General features: G+C 38.7%; 1 protein-coding gene across 5 annotated transcripts in view; it reads left to right on the forward strand.

Moving 5' to 3' along the window:
* The window catches only part of INPP4B (inositol polyphosphate-4-phosphatase type II B), a 368,840-nt gene that overhangs the window by 28,693 nt on the left and 318,912 nt on the right, over positions 1 to 21,235 (forward strand). For all 5 annotated transcript variants that reach the window (XM_044912611.1, XM_021679326.1, XM_044912613.1 and 2 more), the window contains exon 4: positions 113 to 229. In XM_044912611.1, coding sequence (XP_044768546.1) covers positions 113 to 229 — 117 coding nt within the window. The remainder of the gene's footprint in view (positions 1 to 112; positions 230 to 21,235) is intronic.

The following is a 21,235-nucleotide window of genomic DNA, read 5'->3' on the forward strand; positions in this document are numbered from 1 at the left end:
TAGAAAAACAAACAGACTCAGACACACTTTCTGCATTCTCATGTGTCCCTGCATGCTGCCAACTGCAGTTGCTGCTTTATTGAATCAAAGTGGTCTGCTTGTGGTGTTACAGGGAACAAGGGACCCGCTGTTTTTGACTGGTGTCACATTCCCATCTGAGTATCCCATCTATGAGGAGACCAAAATAAAGCTAACAGTCTATGATGTCAAGGATAAGTCTCATGACACTGTAAGTACTTGTACTTATTTCTCTTTTTTGCGGGGGGGGGGGGGGGGGGGGGGAAAGAGTTATGCTTTTCCAAACCACTGGGTTTGGATATAACTGGCATTTTTCAAAGAGGGTATTTATACTGTGTTTATGCTTGTCTTATGTTTATAGTTTGCTGAGGATCCCCACCCCCACCCCTCCACGCCCAATTCATTTGGCAATTGGTGAGGAGCAAAAGCTTTCAGAACAGATTTTTCTCTTTCTCAGGAAGGCTGGCTTGATCTCTTGGTTTACCTTTCTGTGGTTGTTTTAAGGAGTTGCTGAAGGAGTCATAGTGTGGGCATAAGGCAAGTGGAAGAGATGAACTTTATATACTGTTTTAAAACTTTTTAGATATTGTAATTATTCTAAAACAGGAGGTTGATAAAGTGCTCTACTTTCACCGTTTATTCTGGACAAGACTGTGTAGAGAGATACTCCCTCTATTTTCCTGAAGTTGTTCTTGGCACCAAAGCAAACAGAGGGGGTAAGGAGAAGCACTAGCCACACGTTTTAATCGGCCTCCTTGCATGGAGGTTATGTAAAGCCCCCGTGGGCTTTTGTCCTAAATTCTTCAGTCTTCCTACAGGGTCTGACTTTTCTTCTCCCTGCATCAGACTGCCTGGTTAGATAGTCAAGGACCTAGGCACTATCTCTAGAGGCCATTCTTAAAATTCCTGGACAGAAGACAATGCTGTTGGGTAGGTGCTGGGAAGGGGATGGCTTTAAAAGAGGCCCTCTCCTTCAAATCTCTCCTGTCTGTTTTCAAGGCAGGGAAGCTACAGCAGTGTTGATGATCAATAGTGAGCCACATGCCAGGGAACACTTTGAAGGCAGGGAGGCCTTTAGGTTCCAGTAGAGTTTCTGTTGAAGCTAAGCGGTGCTGCTGGACACAGAGAATCACCCATACCTCATCTGGGGAAAACGTCACTTTAAACTCCACCCTCATGTAGGTTATGGTTCAAATAGATAGTGGGAGGAGGTGATGCAACTGTGCAGGGGAGTAGTAAGCAGAGAAATGATTAGGATGATGTGAACTGTGGGATTTTCTGTTCCTCCAAGCACACGATCAAATTCAATTCCCCCAGCAATCCCAAAGCATAGACAGGACAGAATATGGCAAGGGCAGAGGTCTAGAAACACTGTTACAGAAATGAATGTTTCCCCTAAACTCTTGAGTTTGTGAAGTCCTTAGAAATGTCAGAGTTATGAGGTGCCTGGGTAGCTCAGTTGTTAAGCGTCTACCTTCAGCTCAGGTCATGATCCCAGGGTCCTGGGATCGAGCCCTGCGTCAGGCTCCCTGCTCCACTGGAAGCCTGCTTCTCCCTTTCCCACTCCCCCTGCTTGTGTTCCCTCTCTCGCTGTGTCTCCCTCTCTCGCTGTGTCTCTCTCTGTCAAATAAATAAAATCTTAAAAAAAAAAAAAATGTCAGAGTTAGAAATATGAAATACCTAAGATGTTTCTATCCCCTTTACTCTCCCTCATTTAAAATGTGCATGGATGTTAATGATTTACAGATAGATAATTAGCTTACTCATTAATTATGCTTTTTATTGGCTTCTTTTCTGAAAGGTACTTATTTAAGGTCTATTAAAGACTTCCTTCCTTCATCAGAGGTGTCATCACATAAAAGTATTGGATGAACCTGAATCCCTGCTATGAAATAAGACTTGTGAAATTTGAGCATACTTAAGAGATGCAACCAGCTTTCATTTACTAAGAGCTGTTAATTAAGGCATAACCTCTTCCTTAAAATAACTAACAATTAGCCCTGGTGATGGAAGTGTAAATAGAAACACAGTTTATTAATATGCTAATAGTCCCCATGGACATACAGTCTTTATCCTGGCCCTTGTTCTCTCATTTCTTAAGATTTTCTTTGGGTTGGGGGCGGGGGAGGGGGGAAGGGGAAGCAGGAAGTGGTTTTCAAGTACAGTTTATAATTGTGAGCACTTAACAAACTAAAAAAATTAAGATCATAGTACTTTTAAGGCCTAAGAAATGAGAATATGTATATGTGTTTTAGAAAATTAATGAATTATGTGCATGTACTTAAAAGTAGTTTAAACATTTGATCCTAGCAAAGCATTGATCATGTTAGGCTGACCCAGAACAACGAGATTTTTCTACTGACTGAAAACTAATGAGTTGAGTCAGATGACTAAGTTGCTTGCCCTTTCCTATTGAATTTATCATTACTTGGATTTCATCAGTCAAATAAATGTGTTACTTTGCCATTTCATATTCATTTACATACCTATTAATATTAGATATTTTTAAAGAGAAATGATAACCTTTCATCTGTGCCCTTGATACCGCTAATATGTAATTGGTTGTTGTTCTTGTATTCCTCTAAACATTGGACCTAAGATTGATTATCTTACTTAGTAACTTCAGCAGAAATGCAATTAATCATTGTAACCAAGGAGAAGAGTCTGTCCATTCAGAATGACTGTTGTTTCCGCCTACTACATCCTTCATCCTCCTCATTCACTGCAGTAAGTCTTGCACTGTGGCAGATGGACAGATAATGCTTGGCAGGTGGGGAGATGGAGTACGGTGGGTGACAGGGTCATTATTAAAATTGGAGTGACCTTTTTACTATTTTCCTCATCATGAGAAAATGATCTGTTTTCTCAGAATGTGCGGCTCTAACATCCAGCTGTTTGGTGGGGACTTCAAAGCTTGAAATTGAAGCCCATGGCTAGGATAGGAGAGCCCAAGTTCAAACTGTGAAGCTGGTATCTTCTGGATATATACTGGTTGTGTGCTCTATTTTAAACTTCCTGGAAAATGAAACAACATAGACACAATTGCTTTTAGCACATAGCTCACAGTGTTCAGCCCTAGGGAATCAAGCTGGGACTATGGGTCTTTCATATGTTACAGAAAAAACTCAGAAGAAGGTGAAATTTACATAGGAGAAGAACATCACCATCAAACTTTGTCTTTTTCCCTTCCTCCCATGCAACTGGTGTCTTGGAAGATACTGAACAAGCTCTTTCAACACCACGCTGAGGATAGCCATCAATCTGCAAACATATAATTAGGTCACAAAATTGGCTTTGCTCATGGTAGAAACTTGAATTTCTGTGTATTTTGCAGGAGTACACATTGCTTCATTTGTTCTTAGAGTAAATAAATGTTTGCTGTATCCTCAACTTGTTTAGATGTTCATTTATAGGACAGAGTCCTGTGTCCAATAGATACGGAACACTTCTCGGGTGAGGATATATGTCCTAAGATATTTTTTACTGCCAGTTACTAGCAACTCTCCATTTGTACCTTTCAGAAAAAAGTGACCTTATCAAGATTGGATATAAATGTATTACATTATGTGAGTTATTATGTCCGAGGCAGTTTATTTCTAGCACAATTCCCTACATGGAAGTGTCCAGTTAAGTTTTTTGTGTTTTTCTATGGAAAAGAAAATCATTTACATTTGGTATACTCTGACTTGCTTTGATTTTCTACACTAACTTCTTAGAAGGTTAGGTCTAATTATACTTGTTGAGATCCAAATTCTGTAAGCTTGCCTTCTCTTTGTAGAAGATACAGTACAGCTGATTAGGAAAAGAAACGGATACTATTGATCACTAAGCACATACCAAGCACTGTGTTTAATTTGTTATACATGGTTTTTTCTTTACTCTCCAAAAAATTCGTTGAGGGAGGTATTACCTTGCCCATTTTAAAGGTGAAGAAACTGAGATTCTGAAAACTTAAGTAGGCCAAGTCAAAACTCGTTTCTTTTCTCCAGAGTACATATATTGTTAGGATTACCCTCATTTTCACTTACGCACAGTGGTATTTTTACTTCAGCTGATGCTTTAAAAATGTTCTTTAGTTGGGGCGCCTGGGTGGCTCAGTTGGTTGAGCGACTGCCTTCGGCTCAGGTCGTGATCCTGGAGTCCCTGGATCGAGTCCCACATTGGGCTCCCTGCTCAGCGGGGAGTCTGCTTCTCCCTCTGACCCTCTTCCCTCTCTTGCTCTCTGTCTCTCATTCTCTCTCTCTCAAATAAATAAATAAAATCTTAAAAAAAATGATATTAAAAAAATATTCTTCAGTTGGATCTTCAAAATTGATTGAGAAAAAAAAATGTCGGTATGCCAGTATAGGGGAAAAAACATATCCAAAATTTTTAAGCGCTTAGATTAAGCATGTATAACTAATTGCAAATGTCTGAATAAGTTTTATGAAGTGGCCAACTAATATTAATGAAAAGATAGCTGTTATTACCTGTTGTGAAATGGTTAAGTTTATGTCTTAGACTTTTGCTTTTGTCCACCTGGCCCTTTCCTTTTGTGTATACTGCATGGCCCTCTCAACTTGTTGGTTCACTTTGCCTTTTGTAATGCTCTGGTCTCTACTGTAACATAATTTGCAAGGGGAGTTACCAATTCTGTATAGAAGTAGTTCAGGGTTCTAAGATGTTGCTACCCTTCACAAATAATTTCACTTCCTTTCTATCTGTTGATGAATAGTATATATTTACAAAGAGCATATTTATATTTTTTGAGGCATAATTTACATATAACAAAATGGACAAATCTAAAGTGTTCAGTTCAATGAGTTTGATAGTTGCATATGGCCACATAACGTCTACCTGACGCAAGATATAGAACATTTCCATCATTCCAGAAAGTTCCTTTGTGCCCCATTCTGGTCAATTGCCACCCACATACTCTGAGGCAACCACTTTTCCATATATAACAACATGGATTTGTTTTGCTTGTTGAAATGTATGTGAATAAAATCATATAATATGTGTTCCCTTGTGCCTGGTATCTTTTGCTCAACATATTTTTGAGGTTCATATATGTTGCTGAATGGTATTATTACTGAATGGTATTATGTTGCAGTGATACCACAGTTTATTTATTCATTCTCTTATTTACATTTCTCTACATTTAATAACTTACAGCTTTTGACAACAATGAACTAAATGTCTATGAATATTCGAGTACAAGTATTTGTGTGGATATTTGTTTTTATTTGGGGAGGTAAATACTGAGGAGTTAAAACTGTTAAGTCATAGGGCAGATAGATGCAGGTTTAACTTTTTTAGAAACTGCCAACGGTTCTTCAAAGTTATTGTATGACTTTATTCTCCTACTCTTACTTCTGTGTGAGAGTTCCAATTAACTCCACCAATGATGATATTGTCAATCTTTTTCATTTAGCATTCTAGTGGGTATGAAGTGGTTATCTTACTGGGTCTTAATTTGCATTTTCCTGATGACTAATTCTGTTAAGCACTTTTTCCTGTGCTTATTGGCCATTCATCTATCTTTTTTTTTTTAAGATTTTATTTATTTATTTGAGAGAGAGAGAGAAAATGAGAGGGGGAGGGGCAGAGGGACAAGCAGATTCCCCATTGAGCGAGGAGCCAATGCAGGGCTGGATCCCAGGACCCTGAGATCATGACCTGAGCTGAAGTCAGACGCTTAACTGACTGAGCTACCCAAGGATCCCTCTTTTTTTTTAAATGACGTTTCTGTTCAAGACTTTTTTCTTTTTAAAAAGTGGGGGTTTTTTTATTGTTAATTTATAAGAACTTTTCATATATGTGGATGTAAGTGCTTTTATGAATATATGTGTTACCAAAAAAAGGATATATGTGTTACAGGTCCCCTCTCTTCCCTTTGGCTTGCCTTATAATTTCCTTAATGATGTATTTTGTTGTTCAGAGACTTTAAAATCTGAGTAAGTTCAGTTTATCAATCTTTTCATTAGTGCTTTTTGTGCCCCCAAAGATGATTATTCTTTGGGTCATGAGAATATTCTCCAGGGTCTTCCTTAAAAATGTTTTATTGTTCTAGCCTTTACATTTATGAATAAGATAGGAATCAAAGTTATTTTCCCCTATGTAGATATCTAGTTATTGCAGCACTGTTTGTCAAAAATACTTTTTCCTTCACTAAATTCAGTAGGTGCCTTGACTGGAAATTCAGTTGTCTACGGATAGATGCAGGTCTATTTCTCGATCTGTTCTGTTCCATTGATCACTTTGTCTAGCTTCATGACCACATGACTATTGTAGCTTTATAGTAAGTCCTGAAATAGGTGATTTAAGTCCTCTATCTTTGCCAGCTTTGTTTTCTTATCAAGGTTTTGGTTTTGCCTATTCTAAGAGCCTTAGTTTTTCCACATAAGTTTGAGAATCACTTGTCGATTTCTTCAAAAAGCCCGTTGGGATTTGGATTGGAATCGTGTTAAATCTATAGATCAATTTGGAGAGACTGGACATCTTAACAATATTGAGTCTGTTGATCTATAAATATGGTAGGCATATCATTCCACTTATTTAGGTATTTAAATTTTATCAGCAATATATTTGTGTTCAGATCCTTTGTGTGTGGTCATAATACATTTTAAGACTTAGGTCTTTTTTTTTTTTTTTAAAGATTTTATTTATTTATTTGACAGAGAGAGAGACAGCAAGAGCAGGAACACAAGCAGGGGGAGTGGGAGAGGGAGAAGCAGGCTTCCCGCCGAGCAGGGGAGCCCGATGTGAGACTCGATCCCAGGACCCCGGGATCATGACCTGAGCCGAAGGCAGACGCTTAACGACTGAGCCACCCAGGCGCCCAAGACTTAGGTATTTTTGATAGTTTTTCATGCTAACGAACGAGGAATTTTTATTTTTATTTTTATTTTTTTTTAAAGATTTTATTTATTTATTTGAGACAGAGAGAATGAGAGACAGAGAGCATGAGAGGGAGGAGGGTCAGAGGGAGAAGCAGACTCCCTGCTGAGCAGGGAGCCCGATGCGGGACTCGATCCCGGGACTCCAGGATCATGACCTGAGCCGAAGGCAGTCGCTTAACCAACTGAGCCACCCAGGCGCCCCGAACGAGGGATTTTTAAAAATATAGTTTTAAATTCCTGTTTGTTAGTAGATAGAAATACAGTTACTTTTTGTGTATTGACCTTGTATCCTGCAGTCTTGCTAAATTCACGTATTAGTCCTAAAACACTTTTTAAGACTCCATAGGGGTTTGTAAACATATGATCATGTTATCTGTGAATAATGAAAGATTTTTATGTTTCCTTTTCCAGTCAAAGTGCATTTTATCTTTCCTTATTGCACTAGCTCGGTGCAGTAGGACTTTCAGTACAATATTGATAGAAGTGGTAAGAGTGGAAATTCTCGTTTTGTTTCCAGATTTAAGGTAGAAGTGTTCAGTATTTCACCATTAAATTTGATCTTAACTGTAGGCTTTTCATAGATGTCTTTTATCAGATGGAGGAATTTCCCTCTATCCCCAATTTCCTGTGAGGTTTTTTTTTTGTTTTTGTTTTTGTTTTATCATGAATCGTGTTAAATTTAGTCAAATGACTTTTTTGGTATATATTGAGATGCTCAAAATGTTTTTCTTACTTACTCTGTTAATGGAGTGAATTACATTAATTGTCTCTGTAAGTTAAACCAACCTTGGATTCCTGGAGCAATATTTTCACTATGCAGCAATCTCACCTCTTTCTCAAGCTTCAGCCTAGTGCATGGGGAAATCAACCTCCGCTCTTCTGCCTCACATTGGAGAAAGCCCCATGCAGCTCCTTGGTGAATCTCTCAGCTCTCCTGCACATTGAAATGTCCTCCTTCAGTATGTGACTTTCAGTGGGAAGGAGTAGGTGGATGGGCAAGACCCATGCTATGGCTAGGGCTCCTCAGGATTCAGATCTCTCATGCCAGGTAATATGTGCTCATTAAAAGTTTATTGCAAGTCCAGCTGGTTTCTATGGAATGTCCTCCCCTGCTGCTGCTCAGCCAGGAATAATACGGACCATGGGCATTTCTTCCTCCAGGAAGGGTCTGTCATTCCCTGGATTTCATTTCATTTTGGTTGCTTGACACCCTCAGTTTTCTGATGGGTTTAGCAAAAACTGTGATTGGTAGTGTCTCTGACTTCTTAGTGTTCCTTAGGGGTGACAGTCTCTCTTGCACATTTTTGCATATTAACCAGAAGCAGAAGTGCTACAAATTTCTTTCCTTTAGCACTTATGCTACTCTCTATATATTAGCATTTCCATCTCTACCTTTTTCCCCTCCTCTGTCATCCACGTATCAAGTGCATTACAGTCCTTGCTGCTCTTTACACTGTTTTTCCCTTTCTCTCTTATTCCTGTTCTCTCTCTGTGCTACTGTCTGCATTTGCACAGTACTTGCATTTGTCATCTGTCCAGGGCTTTTGTTCGTTTTTTGTCTTTGTTTTTGTTTGGGCTCCCACAATAGAGGAAAGACTATTCAATACCTCCTTACTTTCCATAAGAAAATAATGATGTTGGCATGGAGAAAGACTGGCTATTGGACAGTGAAATAAGAAAACGAATTGACTCATGATGCAAAGTATGTTTCTTACAAAATCTTTTGGCCTTAGCAGAGTGGCTGTTTGACTGTAAAGTACCCACATCCTTATTTCATGGAGATCAGCAAAACTGTACTTGGAGTATTTTCGCACTTGGCTGTCTATGAATGTATGAGTTTTAGAAACATTGTTTAACCTAGTTTAAAACAACAACAACAACAACACAATAATACCTAGAATTAGTATGCCTTTTTTCCAATTAAAATAGAAATGATGAGGTAGGGCCACTTTCCATTCTCTTTTCAAACCTGGGAAACTTAATTAATGTTAATCACAAACATAGAGGAACATAATTTACCCTGTGTTTCCTAATGGACTCTTATTCGACTGAGTCCTACCTCCACTGAACATTTAAGAATGGCTTTTAAGTTTTTACTTTTGTAAGTTTTTGGGCAGTGAGCCCTTTTATTTTTAAGAATCATGAGATATCACTGGGAAGAGTGGTTGGGAGAGTTGCAGGGTACCTCTAGTTTGAATGAGTTGAGTCCACAAACTGGAATTTAGTCATGTCTATATAAATCTCATTTGATGGGTGTTGCCCAGAAGTTTTAGGAAGCTCTCTGATCTCTCATCACAAGGGAGCAGAAATTTAGGCAGTTAGGTTTCACCTAAGAATACAGCCTACATAAATAGGGAGCACTTTAATACCCAAATATGATGAATGTTTTTTTTTTTTTAAAAGCAATAACCAGATTTCAATTAAAAACAAAGGTACATAAATTATAATTGAAATACTATTCAGTAGCGTTCATCTGTGTGGAAAAAGAAAAATATGATCTGAAAAGCAAAAATGGTTCAATATCAATATGTCTATCAACATGATCCATTTTATTAATAACTAAAGGAGAAAACTCATTTGATTCTGTCAATGGATGCTAAAGACTTCTTTAGTAAATCTAGTGGCCACATCTAATAAAAAATAGATTATATTATATAAATATAATAAAAATCTATCCTAATAAGATAATATAAATGTTCTAAACAGTGAAGTGCTAAAGTCATTTCAGTTAGACACCAAATTAACCACTCTCATCATTATTATTCAACATTTTCTTGGAGGCTGTAGAAAATGAAATGAGAAAGTTATATTACTTATATAAAATTTGGAAGGCAGAAAAGCAAAACTATTTCTCTATTGATATGATTAAAATATAGAAAGCCCAAGAGACTTTAGATAAAGACCAAATATGATTTGGTAAGTTGGTTGGTTATAAGATCAATATATTTAAAAATCAATAGCTTCCTTGTTTTATAGCATAAATTACATAGAAAAGTATAACATCTTATTGAAGACTATAAAATAAGATCTTTGCCAATAGGAAAACTTGTGTTAGAAAAAATTATAGGGGCACCTGGGTGGCTCAGTCCTTAAGTGTCTGCCTTCGGCTTAGGTCATGATCCCAGGGTCCTGGGATTGAGCTCCACATCGGGCTCCCTGCTCAGCGGGAAGCCTGCTTCTCCATCCCCCACTCCCTCTGTGTTCCCTCTCCTGCTGTGAATCTCTCTCTCTGTCAAATAAATAAATAAAATCTTAAAAAAAAAGAAAAAAATTATAATTACCATAAAACAAAAATTGATCTAAATTCAATTTATAAATTTAATATAATTTCAAATAAAATAGCATAAGTATTCTTAAGATGGAGAGAGATTTGGGGGATTGGATAAAATGATCTTAAAATTTACTTTATTAAATCAATATCCAAAAATAGCCAAGGACATTTTTAAAAATAGTAAGATTTACCTGATCAGGCATCAAAACAAAACATAAAGCTACTGCAGTCAAATCTGTATGGTTTGATCATAGGAATGGACAAATAGAGAAGTGAGACAGAATATCAAATCCAAGACCAGATTCCAGGATACATGGTGATTAACTCTATGAGATGGTTTAACTCAGCAGGTAAAAAGAATGGGGCTTAATATAAAAAGTACTGGTTAAATGACTATCCATTTGGATGCAAATGATAGTACAGTCATGTCATATTTTATGTATAAAAATACATTTTTGGTAGATTAATTAAATACAGAAACTAAATTGTATTAAAGCTCTTATAAGATAGCTTAAAAGATTGTACAATCTAGAAGCAGGAGGTAGGGAAGTTTTTCTTAAGAATGGGAATCCAGATAGGCTGGCATTTGACCATATGGAAATCTACACATTTTACATGAGAAAAAATATATGGCATAAACAAGAGAGAAAAAGTAGATATGGAAAATTATATGCAAGTCAAAGATTGGTGGATTAATCCCTATATTATTTAAAAAGTTCTTCCGAGTTTAGAAAAGTGTATTTGAAGAGGTAGTCCTCAGAAAAATAAATTCAACTGACCAAGAAGCATTAAAAAATGTTCTAACTATATTTTCTTGGAGACACAAAATCAAGATAGCAATGTGATCAATTTTTACAAATAGACTGACAAAAAAATTAAAGACCATTGCTGGCAGGGAGGTGGGAAAAAGTGTACTGTCATGCACTGCTGATTTAATGTGAAAATTTGCAACTTAAAAAAAAACAATCTGCCGGCATTTATTAAAATGGAAAGTAAGTGTACATTTAGATTTAGCAACGTTATTCCTGGGTATTAACCTCTTAGAAGTAAAACACTTGTACTTGAGGATGTACGGAAAAAGATGTTTGAGCATTGCTCAAATAGTGAAAAACTGGAAACAGGGTGAATGGCTATCAGTAGTGGAATGTGTGAATAAATTCTGATGTGTCCAAACTAGGGATATTATGAAGCCTTAGAAAAAGTGGTTGTAATTAACGGGAGCTCTAAAAGCAGACTTGGAAGATTCAGGAGGGACTGCGTAATTGAGAACAGCAAATGCCAAAAATGGTGAGTAATATAATTTCATTAAAAAAAACCCTAATAATGAAAAATGCCTTTATATATGTGTGTGTGTTGTTTTTGTATTTAAGAAATATACACTTGTGGATGACTGTCCTGAGTATGTAGAAAATGTAGGAGGATGAAGGCAGTGGATTGGGTGGGGGAGGAGGGGTGTGGATAATGAGGGCAGAGTAAAAAGAAGAGAAAATGGAGAGCATGAAATAAAATAATAGTGATGAAACAGTCATGTCAATGGATTTCCTGAAAGATTTCCTGATTTTTAATAAAATAAAATGTAACCTTAAAAAATGACTGTCCTTCCCATTACTTTTACAACAAAATATGTTGTCCTAAGAGGAGTGTTACTTTTGCATCATGACGATTCAGTGCAGGGGGTCTGCGGGTGGTCCTGGATGAAAGGGAACTGCCACAAACAAGTGGCCGCCTGGAGGAGGACTGGTGGGCACAGGGCAGGGGCTTCAGTGCCTGGGGAGATGGGAAGGACCCACTGTCAGGGGCTCACCTGTACGGAATGGAGGCAGCAGCTTGAGAACATCACTGAGCCCGGTCAGAGCAGAAGAGGAGGAGAATGGCAATCATCTGCAACACTTGAAGAAGCCCCCTGAGAACTCCCCGAAACAATTGCGGGGGGGGTGGCACTCGGAGGGGACTCTAGGATCTGCAGTCTCAGGGGGACGCACCATCTTCCCATGCTACATTATAGACAGTAAGCTGTACAATGAATTATGCTTCAAAGTCGATCTAGGAGCATTTATCTTTCTACCTGCGATTTGTGAGTCTAATTTGGACCCTGAGCTGAGCTATTTCTGCTTCAGTTTATTTCCCTCACTGCCACAGTTTTCAAGCATCCCGCGGGTGTTACCATTTGTTCGGTGTCCCGGCCTTTAGCGGCCGGCCGGCCCCGTGTGGCTCAAGCAGCCTCCTTCTTGGCACAGCGGCTGTGCGGGCGGAAGCTCAGGGAGCGCCCTGTCGGATGAGGGCCATCCCAGAAACAGACCGACGTGGGCACGGAGGACGCGTGTGTGGCTTCGGCTTCCCCTTCTCTCTGGGTTGTGCAAAGCTGACATGTGACGTGTTGCCAAAACATTTCTTCTGATGAGAAAGGAGCAGAGACTAGCGATTTAAAAGGTTAGACTGCTTCAGCTAGGAATAGCTTTTCATTACCATAAGTTGATACATGCGGCGCCGCGGGAACAAAAAGAAATTCTGAAGAAACAGAGGCTTTCCTTGGAGCCATCTGAATGGAATGATAATTACAACTAAGTTCAGGCTGGTGTTTAAATTCACGTGAAAATTATTTTTAAACTTACTGAGAGGAGTCGTGTACACCAAGGCAGAAGGTGATGTCACATCCTGAAAAGTGTTAAGGGACATCTGTTTCCACATCACAAAGATTTTCTTCTCGTGTTGCCACGAGCCAGGTTACTTCGGTTTCACGACATTAAGTCAAGCTGTCTTTTAAGATGTGCTCATTGAGGTTGGAGCTAAATGTTGAGTTGGCCGCTGTTCCTTATATCATGTCCTGAGGAATTCGATGTGTGAATTCACGCAATTATTGGTCTTACGTACAAACTTGGGTGGTAGTTTTTAACCATGATAGAGAAAGCAGTCTTCGGAAGGCACTATGGATATTTGTTTAATCAGATATGGGATCTGTAGGGATATTTACAATTTTAAATATTATTCCGATTTTTTTTAAATTGCTATTTTGGTTTTATGAAAAGGACACAGATAGGCATATTGGTGGTTTAAAATGTCTGAAAGCATTTTCCCAAGAAAAATCTTAATTGGATATCAACAAGAGCTCACCCACCTCAAACTGCAGCCGGCCCCTAATTCAGAACATTTGAAGTAGGGGCGCCTGGGTGGCTCAGTCGTTAAGCGCCTGCCTTCGGCTCAGGTCATGATCCCAGAGTCCTGGGATTGAGCCCCACGACCGGTTCCTGCTCCACAGGAAGCCTGCTTCTCCCTCCCGCATTTCCCCTGCTTGTGTTCCCTCTCTTACTGTGTCTCTCTCTGTCAAATAAATAAAATCTTAAAAAAAAAAAAAAAAACATTTGAAGTATATGTTACAGCTTTGTTTTTTCATTCCTGAATTTAAGTTGAGGCATAGTGAAATGTACATAGTAGCTGGCTCGGGCCTCAGAGCCGCAAAGAAAGGGAGGCCTCATGACGGAAACCCTAGAGAGCTGCAGGTGTATTCACACATACATATACACATGGTTTTAAATATGAATATGTACATTGAGTAATATAAGGCTTTAAACATTAAGTAAGGGTTTAAACTTTAAATTCCAGGATCAAGTTCATTTCTTGCAAAAAAAAAAAAAAAAAAGCCAAAAATACCCTTACGGCGATGTTAGTATTCAGAGAAATTTTTCTCTCTCTGGAAAGAGAATCTTTCCAGTTAATGTACGTTTAAAGGCAGAAGCATATCTTTCAGATTCTGCTTCAGTACCTTCTCCATTCTGCTTTCTCCAGCATACATGTGCAGTACTTGCTTTCCCTGAGCAGTAGCTTTCCTTGACCTTGAACTTGCAATCTGAAGAAGTATGAAAAAAGACCATGCCAAACTGGAGATGAACTGTTGCAATAAACCATAAGATACATCTGAAAACCCCACCAGTGGATATAAAAACAAGATTTCTGAATGCTGTTATGGGAAAATGCAATGATTGAGCCCCGTGGGGGGCTGTGCACTCAGGGGGGAGTCTGCTTGAGATTCTCTCTCTCCTTCTCCCTCTGCCCCTCCCCACCCCTGCTTGCGTGCTCTCTCTCTCTAAAATAAATAAATATTTTTTTAAAAGAATATAACTCTTTGACCCTGCAGGATTCCTTCTCAACTGGGATGCCACGTTGAGAGCAAAGAACATAATAAAGTTAAGAACTAGAAGCTCTAATCTCAGATCTGCTACTTAGTTGTGCGACTTTAGACAAGTTATCCATTTGGGGGCTCAGTTTCCCAGCTCTAAAATGATGACGTCCTGGTCTGTCTACTACTGGAATGAAAAGAGACTAACACATGTAAAAGTGCTTTGGAAAATAAAACTGTAGTAGAAATATAAATATCGTCATCACTTATTGCAGATATTATTCAGATATTATTCTTGTACTCAGGACATTCTTTCCTGAGTGACATTGGTATAATTCCAAGAAAAGGATTAGCGGTTTCATGGTATCAGACTCCCCAAGGTTGACCATGTTTCCAGTGAACTGATTGGTCTGGATATCCCAGATGTTCTTGTCTGGTGATTTGTGGCTGGGTGCAGACCTATGCTGTGCACCAGCCATGTTTCAGGTTGAAACATATCAACAGCAATGAATAAGAATCTATTTTCTCTGTTGTTATTTTAGCATTTTATTAATCTGACACTCTGCAGTGTGATACTCCAACATTCATTTCCTGAGTGTGTCTTTCCAAAAGGGAGAAAAACTGAAAAAGATGATTACTGCAAAGGCATGCCCACATTTCCCATTGCAGTCATTTTGATACCTGATTCTCCTTCTAACTTGAGTTACAAATAGCTGTGCCCCTAGAGATCTGTCTTCTGAAACCACTGTGAAAAAGAATATGCGAGGAAAAAAAACTCTCTTCTTTAAGATTCACTTTCCAAATCATACTTACACCTGATGGGCTGACCAGCGAATCACCTTGTCCCTCTTTTTCATTCTTCCAACTCTGAGTCATCATCCAGTTTGATTTTTGAGACGTCATTCAAACTGCCTAAAATGACAGGCTTTTATAGGATTCTTTGACCTTAGATGGAGCAGAAAGTAAAAAGCAGCGAATAAAGAATTCTTTTCTACCTTCTTCACAAACTTACTTCATTTTCCTTCTAATGACATTTGTTAGACCAAAGATTAGCAGAATGTTTCTTCTCTAGCCTGACCTTATGAAATTCATGAATGCTTAACTAGATGAGATCATTTGAAGAACTTCTGAGGCCACAGCCACCTAAAAATTGTGGAAAAAAAATTTTTTTCTCTAAAGAAAATAGTTTAACCATTTAGACTCTCAGAAACATCAAAGATAGAAGGAAAGTTTTGAGTGTTATTTATTAATTAAACATCAGACCAAACTACAAGTGGTGTTATGGATGGCAGATTAAAGAAGAGGATTATTTTACTTTATCCTAGCTACCCATATCACTTCATCCTTTATAACAGTGCTAATTCTTTTTGGGACATCACAGAAAGTGAAGACCAAATAAATGACATAAAATCTCAATTACAAAGAATTCGTCCATACAGTATCACATTTGATCTTCCTAGGGACGCTGTTGTGTCAGGGAGCTGGAAAGTAAATTTAAACAATTTGCTGAGGGTCACACTGAGATCACGAGAATCTAAGTCTTCTGCTATTGAATCCATTGAACTGTAGGAAGTTTCTCAGGAATAATATTAAGGTCCCTAACTCTCTTAATAATTTGAGGGTTTTTTCTTTATTATGTTGTGTTAATCGCCATACATTACATCATTAGATTTTGACGTAGTGTTCTATGATTCACTGTTTGCATATAACACCCAGTGCTCCATGCAGTACATGCCCTCTTTAATACCCACCACCAGGCTAACCCATCCCCCCACCCACCTCCCCTCTAGAACTCTCAGTTTCTCAGAGTCCATAGTCTCTCATGGTTCATCCCCCCCCTCCGATTTCCCCCCCTTCCTTCTTCCCCCCCTCCTTTCTTCTTTTTTTTTTTTTTTTTTAACATATAATGTATTATTTGTTTCAGAGGTACAGGTCTGTGACTCAGCAGTCTTACAGAATTCACAGCGCTCACCATAGCACATACCATCCCCAATGTCTATCACCCAGCCACCTCATCCCTCCCACCCCTCACCACTCCAGCAACCCTCAGTTTGTTTCCTGAGATTAAGAATTCCTCATATCAGTGAGATCATATGGTATATGTCTTTCTCTGATTGACTTATTTCATAGAGCCTCCATTTTTGATTGCACCTCATTAATAGCCTTTTTGATTTCAGTTTGGTTAGATTTTAGTTCTTTTATTTCTCCAGAAAAGTTTTCTCTAGTATCTTCCATGCTTTGTTCAAGCCCAGCTAGTATCTTTATAATTGTCATTCTGAACTCTAGTTCTGACATCTTACTAATGTCTGTATTGATTAGGTCCCTGGCAGTCGGTACTGCCTCTTGTTCTTTTTTTTTGAGGTGAGTTTTTCCGTCTTGTCATTTTGTCCGGAGGAGAACAGATGAACGAGAGAGCAAAATGCTAACAGGGTGACAACAACCCCAGAAAAATATACACTAAACAAATCAGAAGAGACCTTCCAGAAAGTGGTCGCTTTTCTGTTCAGAGAGTTGCTGCTATTCTTTTCTTCGATCTCCTGTTGAGTTCCTAGGTGTTCAGAATGGTTTGATCCCTATCCAGCTGAATTCCTGGGACCAGACGAAATCCAGGTCTCCTACTCCTCTGCCATCATGCTCCTCCTCCAATAATTTGAGTTTGATGATGACTTTCAGTCACTGCTGAGGATAAGCACATCTGTAAATGTGGTGAATTTCTCTGTAAGTAGACCTTCAGTAAAGGAAAAAAGGGGAATTTACTTTCTGAAAGTATGAAGACACTGTGGATATCAAGAGTAACTGCCTTGGATAAAGCATCTTGCTCGTGGCATCAGTGTACCTGAGTACAGATGCCAAAGTGCCCTGATGGCCTTATGATTGTTCATTTCTGTTCGTATAAGCGTACCTTAGTTTGCTGTATAGTAGCTGTGACCACTGTATTTTTTTTTTAAGATTTTATTTATTTATTCATGAGAGACGGAGAGAGAGAGGCAGAGGGAGAAGCAGCCTCCCAAGGAGCAGAGAGCCCGACGCGGGACTCGATCCCAGGACCCCGGGATCACGACCCGAGCCGAAGGCAGACGCTTAACCATCTGAGCCACCCAGGCGCCCGTGACCACTGTATTTGAATTTGATGATGCAAAACAGTATTATTTGGTGCCCATCTTAGGTTAGCTGAGCAACTCTTCAGTGTTGAAGGACTGACATCCAAGAGGAGCTAAGCCATGTCGTCAAGTCATCATGAGATCTTATCCTAGGATGCTGATAATGTCAAGATAAAAATAGCCAAGGAAGAGGAAGAGCTATATATTTTAATGCTGTTTCCTCTAATTAGAAGTTCCTTCAGATTACTTGCTATACCATGTTTAGTTGTATCACAACTTACTAATTCACTTAAATATTTTTATGCTTATTCTGTTAAAGATTGCATGTTTTAAGAAAGCATAAAGAGATGACGAATACACAGGCTTATTTATATAAATTTGATTTTTGTTATGATAAATTTGACAGGCTGTTGGGATATCCATGTGGAAATTACTAAGCAAGCATTTGGAAATAGGAACATGGAATTAAGGGAAAGTGACAAGATCTATATTGTCTAGAAACCTCTGCCTAATAGTAGCTTAAATAATTATTCCTTATTTATTTTTTTTTCTCACACAGCAAATGGGAAAGGTGTAATATCATCAGATTCTTTGCCTTTTACATTAGGAAAGCAACTCTGACCCAGACTCTTTCTTGTACCTTATTGACTAGAATTGTATCCTGTGGTCTCAGTAATAGCAAGGGAAGCTGATAAAGCAAGTATCTATTCTTCCAAACTTTCTATATTGGAATGTGCAAAAAAGAAGCAACTTGGAAATGACTTTTGAATTAGGCAAATAACCCCAAGATTTGGAATAACGATTTGAAAGGCATCCTTACAGAAGTGATCTTTGAAAATGAGAGAATCAAGAAAGAAAAATAGGAGAAAATGAACAAAGCCAGAAACTTGGGGAATACTGACCTGGAGAATGAGAGTTGATTAGGTTTCAGTAAAAAGGTGAAGAACAGGTGGCTCAACCGGTTGAGCATCCAACTCTTAGTTTTGGCTCACGTCATGATCCAATGGGCTGTGGGATCGAGACCCACATTCCTGCATTGAGCTCAGTGGGGAGTCTGCTTCAGATTCTCTCCCTCTGCTCCTCCACCAACTTAGATGTGCTCTCTCTCTCTCTCTCTCAAAAATAAATAAATCTTAAAAAGAAAATGTGAAAAGTAACCTCTCACCTGTGAGAATGGCTACTGTAAAACAAACAAACAAAACAAACAAATAGAAAATAAGAGGTGTTATTTCTCCATGGCTAAGTTATGGAGAAACTGGAACACTGGTGCATTCTTGGTAGAAATGCAAAACAATCCAACTGCTATGGGAAACAGTATGGAGGTTCTTCAAAAAAATTACAGATAGAATGACCATATGATCCAGTAATCCCGTTTCTTGTTTCCAAGAAATTTCTAAAAAATTGAAATCAGGATCTCAAAGAGATATTTGCATACCCATGTTCAAAGCAGCACTGTTCTTAATAGCCAGGAGGTGAAAGCAAATTAAATGTCTATCAGTGGATGAGTGGATAAACAAAATGTGGCATTTACATATAATAGAATATTGTTCAGCTTGAAAAACGAAAAAAATCCCATCAAACGCTGTAACTGGAGAACCTTGATGACATTATGCTATGTGAAATAAGCCAGTCACAAAAAGACATTCTGTATGATCCCACATATAGGAGGTATCTAAAACATTCAAATTCAGGTGCGCCTGGGTGGCTCATTCGTTAAGCGTCTGCCTTCGGCTCAGGTCATGGGATTGAGCCCACATCAGGCTCCCTGCTCTGCAGGAAAGCCTGCTTCTCCTTCTCCCACTCCCCCTGCTTGTGTTCCCTCTCTCGCTGTCTCTCTCTCTGTCAAATAAATAAAATCTTCAAAAAAATTAAAAAAACAAAAATTCAAATTCATAGAAACAGAGAGTAGAATAGTAGTTACCAGGGTTGGTGAGAGAGGGAAAAGGGAAGCTGTTGTTTAATGAGTGTGGAGTTTTGCACGATGAAAAAGTTTTGGAGATCTGTTTCACAACAGTGTGAATATACTTAACACTACTGAACTGTACACTTAAATATGGTACAATGGTAAATATTATGTTAGTGTTTTTTTTTTTTTACCACAGTTAAAAAAACAAAACAAAACTACCTCAGCTTTCTGCTTTGGTAGATGTGGGCTAGAGACCACAAAGTTGAATTTCTCACACGTCCCCAGGTGATGCACATGCTGCTGGTCCTCTGGTCATATTTTGGGAATCAGGATTCTAACATAAGACTTACCACTTGGGGGCGCCTGGGTGGCTCAGTTGGTTAAGCGACTGCCTTCGGCTCAGGTCATGATCCTGGAGTGCCTGCATCGGGCTCCCTGCTCAGCAGGGAGTCTGCTTCTCCCTCTGACCTTCCTCCTTCTCATGCTCTCTGTCTCTCATTCTCTCTCTCTCAAATAAATAAATAAAATCTTAAAAAAAAAAAAAAAAACCTTACCACTTGGGAGTGCCTGGGTGGCTCAGTTGGTTGAGTGGCCAACTCTTGATTGTGGCTCAGCTCCTGATCTCAGGGTCTTAAGATCAAGCCCCACGTTGGCTTCTGTACTCAGGGCAGAGTCTGCTTGAGATTCTCTCTCTCTCTCCCTCTGCCCCTCCCCTGCTCTCTCTCTCTCTCAAATAAATAAGTAAATAAAATCTTCAAAAAAAGCCTTATCACCCAGTATCATAATCCTTTAGGATTATGCTGTAGGATAAGAGCTATAGGTCTAGCTCTTCTCTGCTGGAATAAGGACCATCTTGTTTGTGTATGCCCAATTCTAACCCACTGTTTGTTCCTGAATAAATTAATGTTACATAAATGAAAAAGGGAAAAAAAGATAAAAAGCAATATGGGAAAAAAATGCAGGGAACCAGATAGTGCAGTGTCCTAGAAACCAAATTAGGGGCAAGTTTTAAGATGGAGAGGGGTGTCAGTATTGCCTAAATCTACAGAGATATTAAGGAAGATGAAGAAAGGCTACTGAAGGGGCACCCAGGTGGCTCAGTCAGTTAAGCGTCTGCCTTCGGCTCAGGTCATGATCCCAGAGTCCTGGGATCGAGCCCCACATCGGGCTCCCTGCTCGGCGGGAAGCCTGCTTCTCCCTCTGCCTCTGCCTGTCTCTCTCTCTGTATCTCATGGATAAATAAATAAAATCTTAAAAAAAAAAAAAGAAAGGCTACTGAATTTAGTGATTAGGAGGTCACTAGTCTTTCAGAAAATACGTGCTGAGAAAAAGCTAGAGTTCAAAGGATTAAGGAACAAGTGACTGCTGATGCTATATAAATACTGGCTAGCAAGAGCAAGGAAGAGAAAAGGAGTGTGAATGAATATACAGCAAGGGATTTAGTTTAGGGTGAGTTTGAACACATTTGTGGAGATCTAGGCCACCTAAGCAAACCGTGGGAGTCCCCAGGAATTTGGGGGCAGTGGGTAGTGGGAGACTCCAGAACAGAGAGCTGGAGATTGCTTGCTAATTGGTCTTGCCTTTCCTGGAAATTCCTGAATTATTATTATTATTTTTTTAATTATAAAATTTCCTCTGTAGCAGTATATTTGTTACAATCCCTTTCTTGGATCAGTTTACCAGGTGAGAAATAGTGAAATGTTTGGCTCATTTGGGTAACAAGTAGACTTGAGAATTATTTTTTTGATGTGTTTGGAGATTCTGATGGGAAATGAATTGTTATATGAAAATCACCAGTAATATGACTTCCTTAAGGAACATGAGTGTTGTCTAATCATTTCTTAATGCTTATAACAATATCAATAAAAAGATTAATTTAACTAGTTTGACAAGATGCAGGAATCCAAAATAATTATAATAAAAGACAATTGTGTGATAGAACAA

The sequence above is a fragment of the Neomonachus schauinslandi genome, chromosome 2 (genome assembly GCF_002201575.2).
Source record: "Neomonachus schauinslandi chromosome 2, ASM220157v2, whole genome shotgun sequence".
In the NCBI taxonomy this organism is placed as follows: Eukaryota; Metazoa; Chordata; class Mammalia; order Carnivora; family Phocidae; genus Neomonachus; species Neomonachus schauinslandi.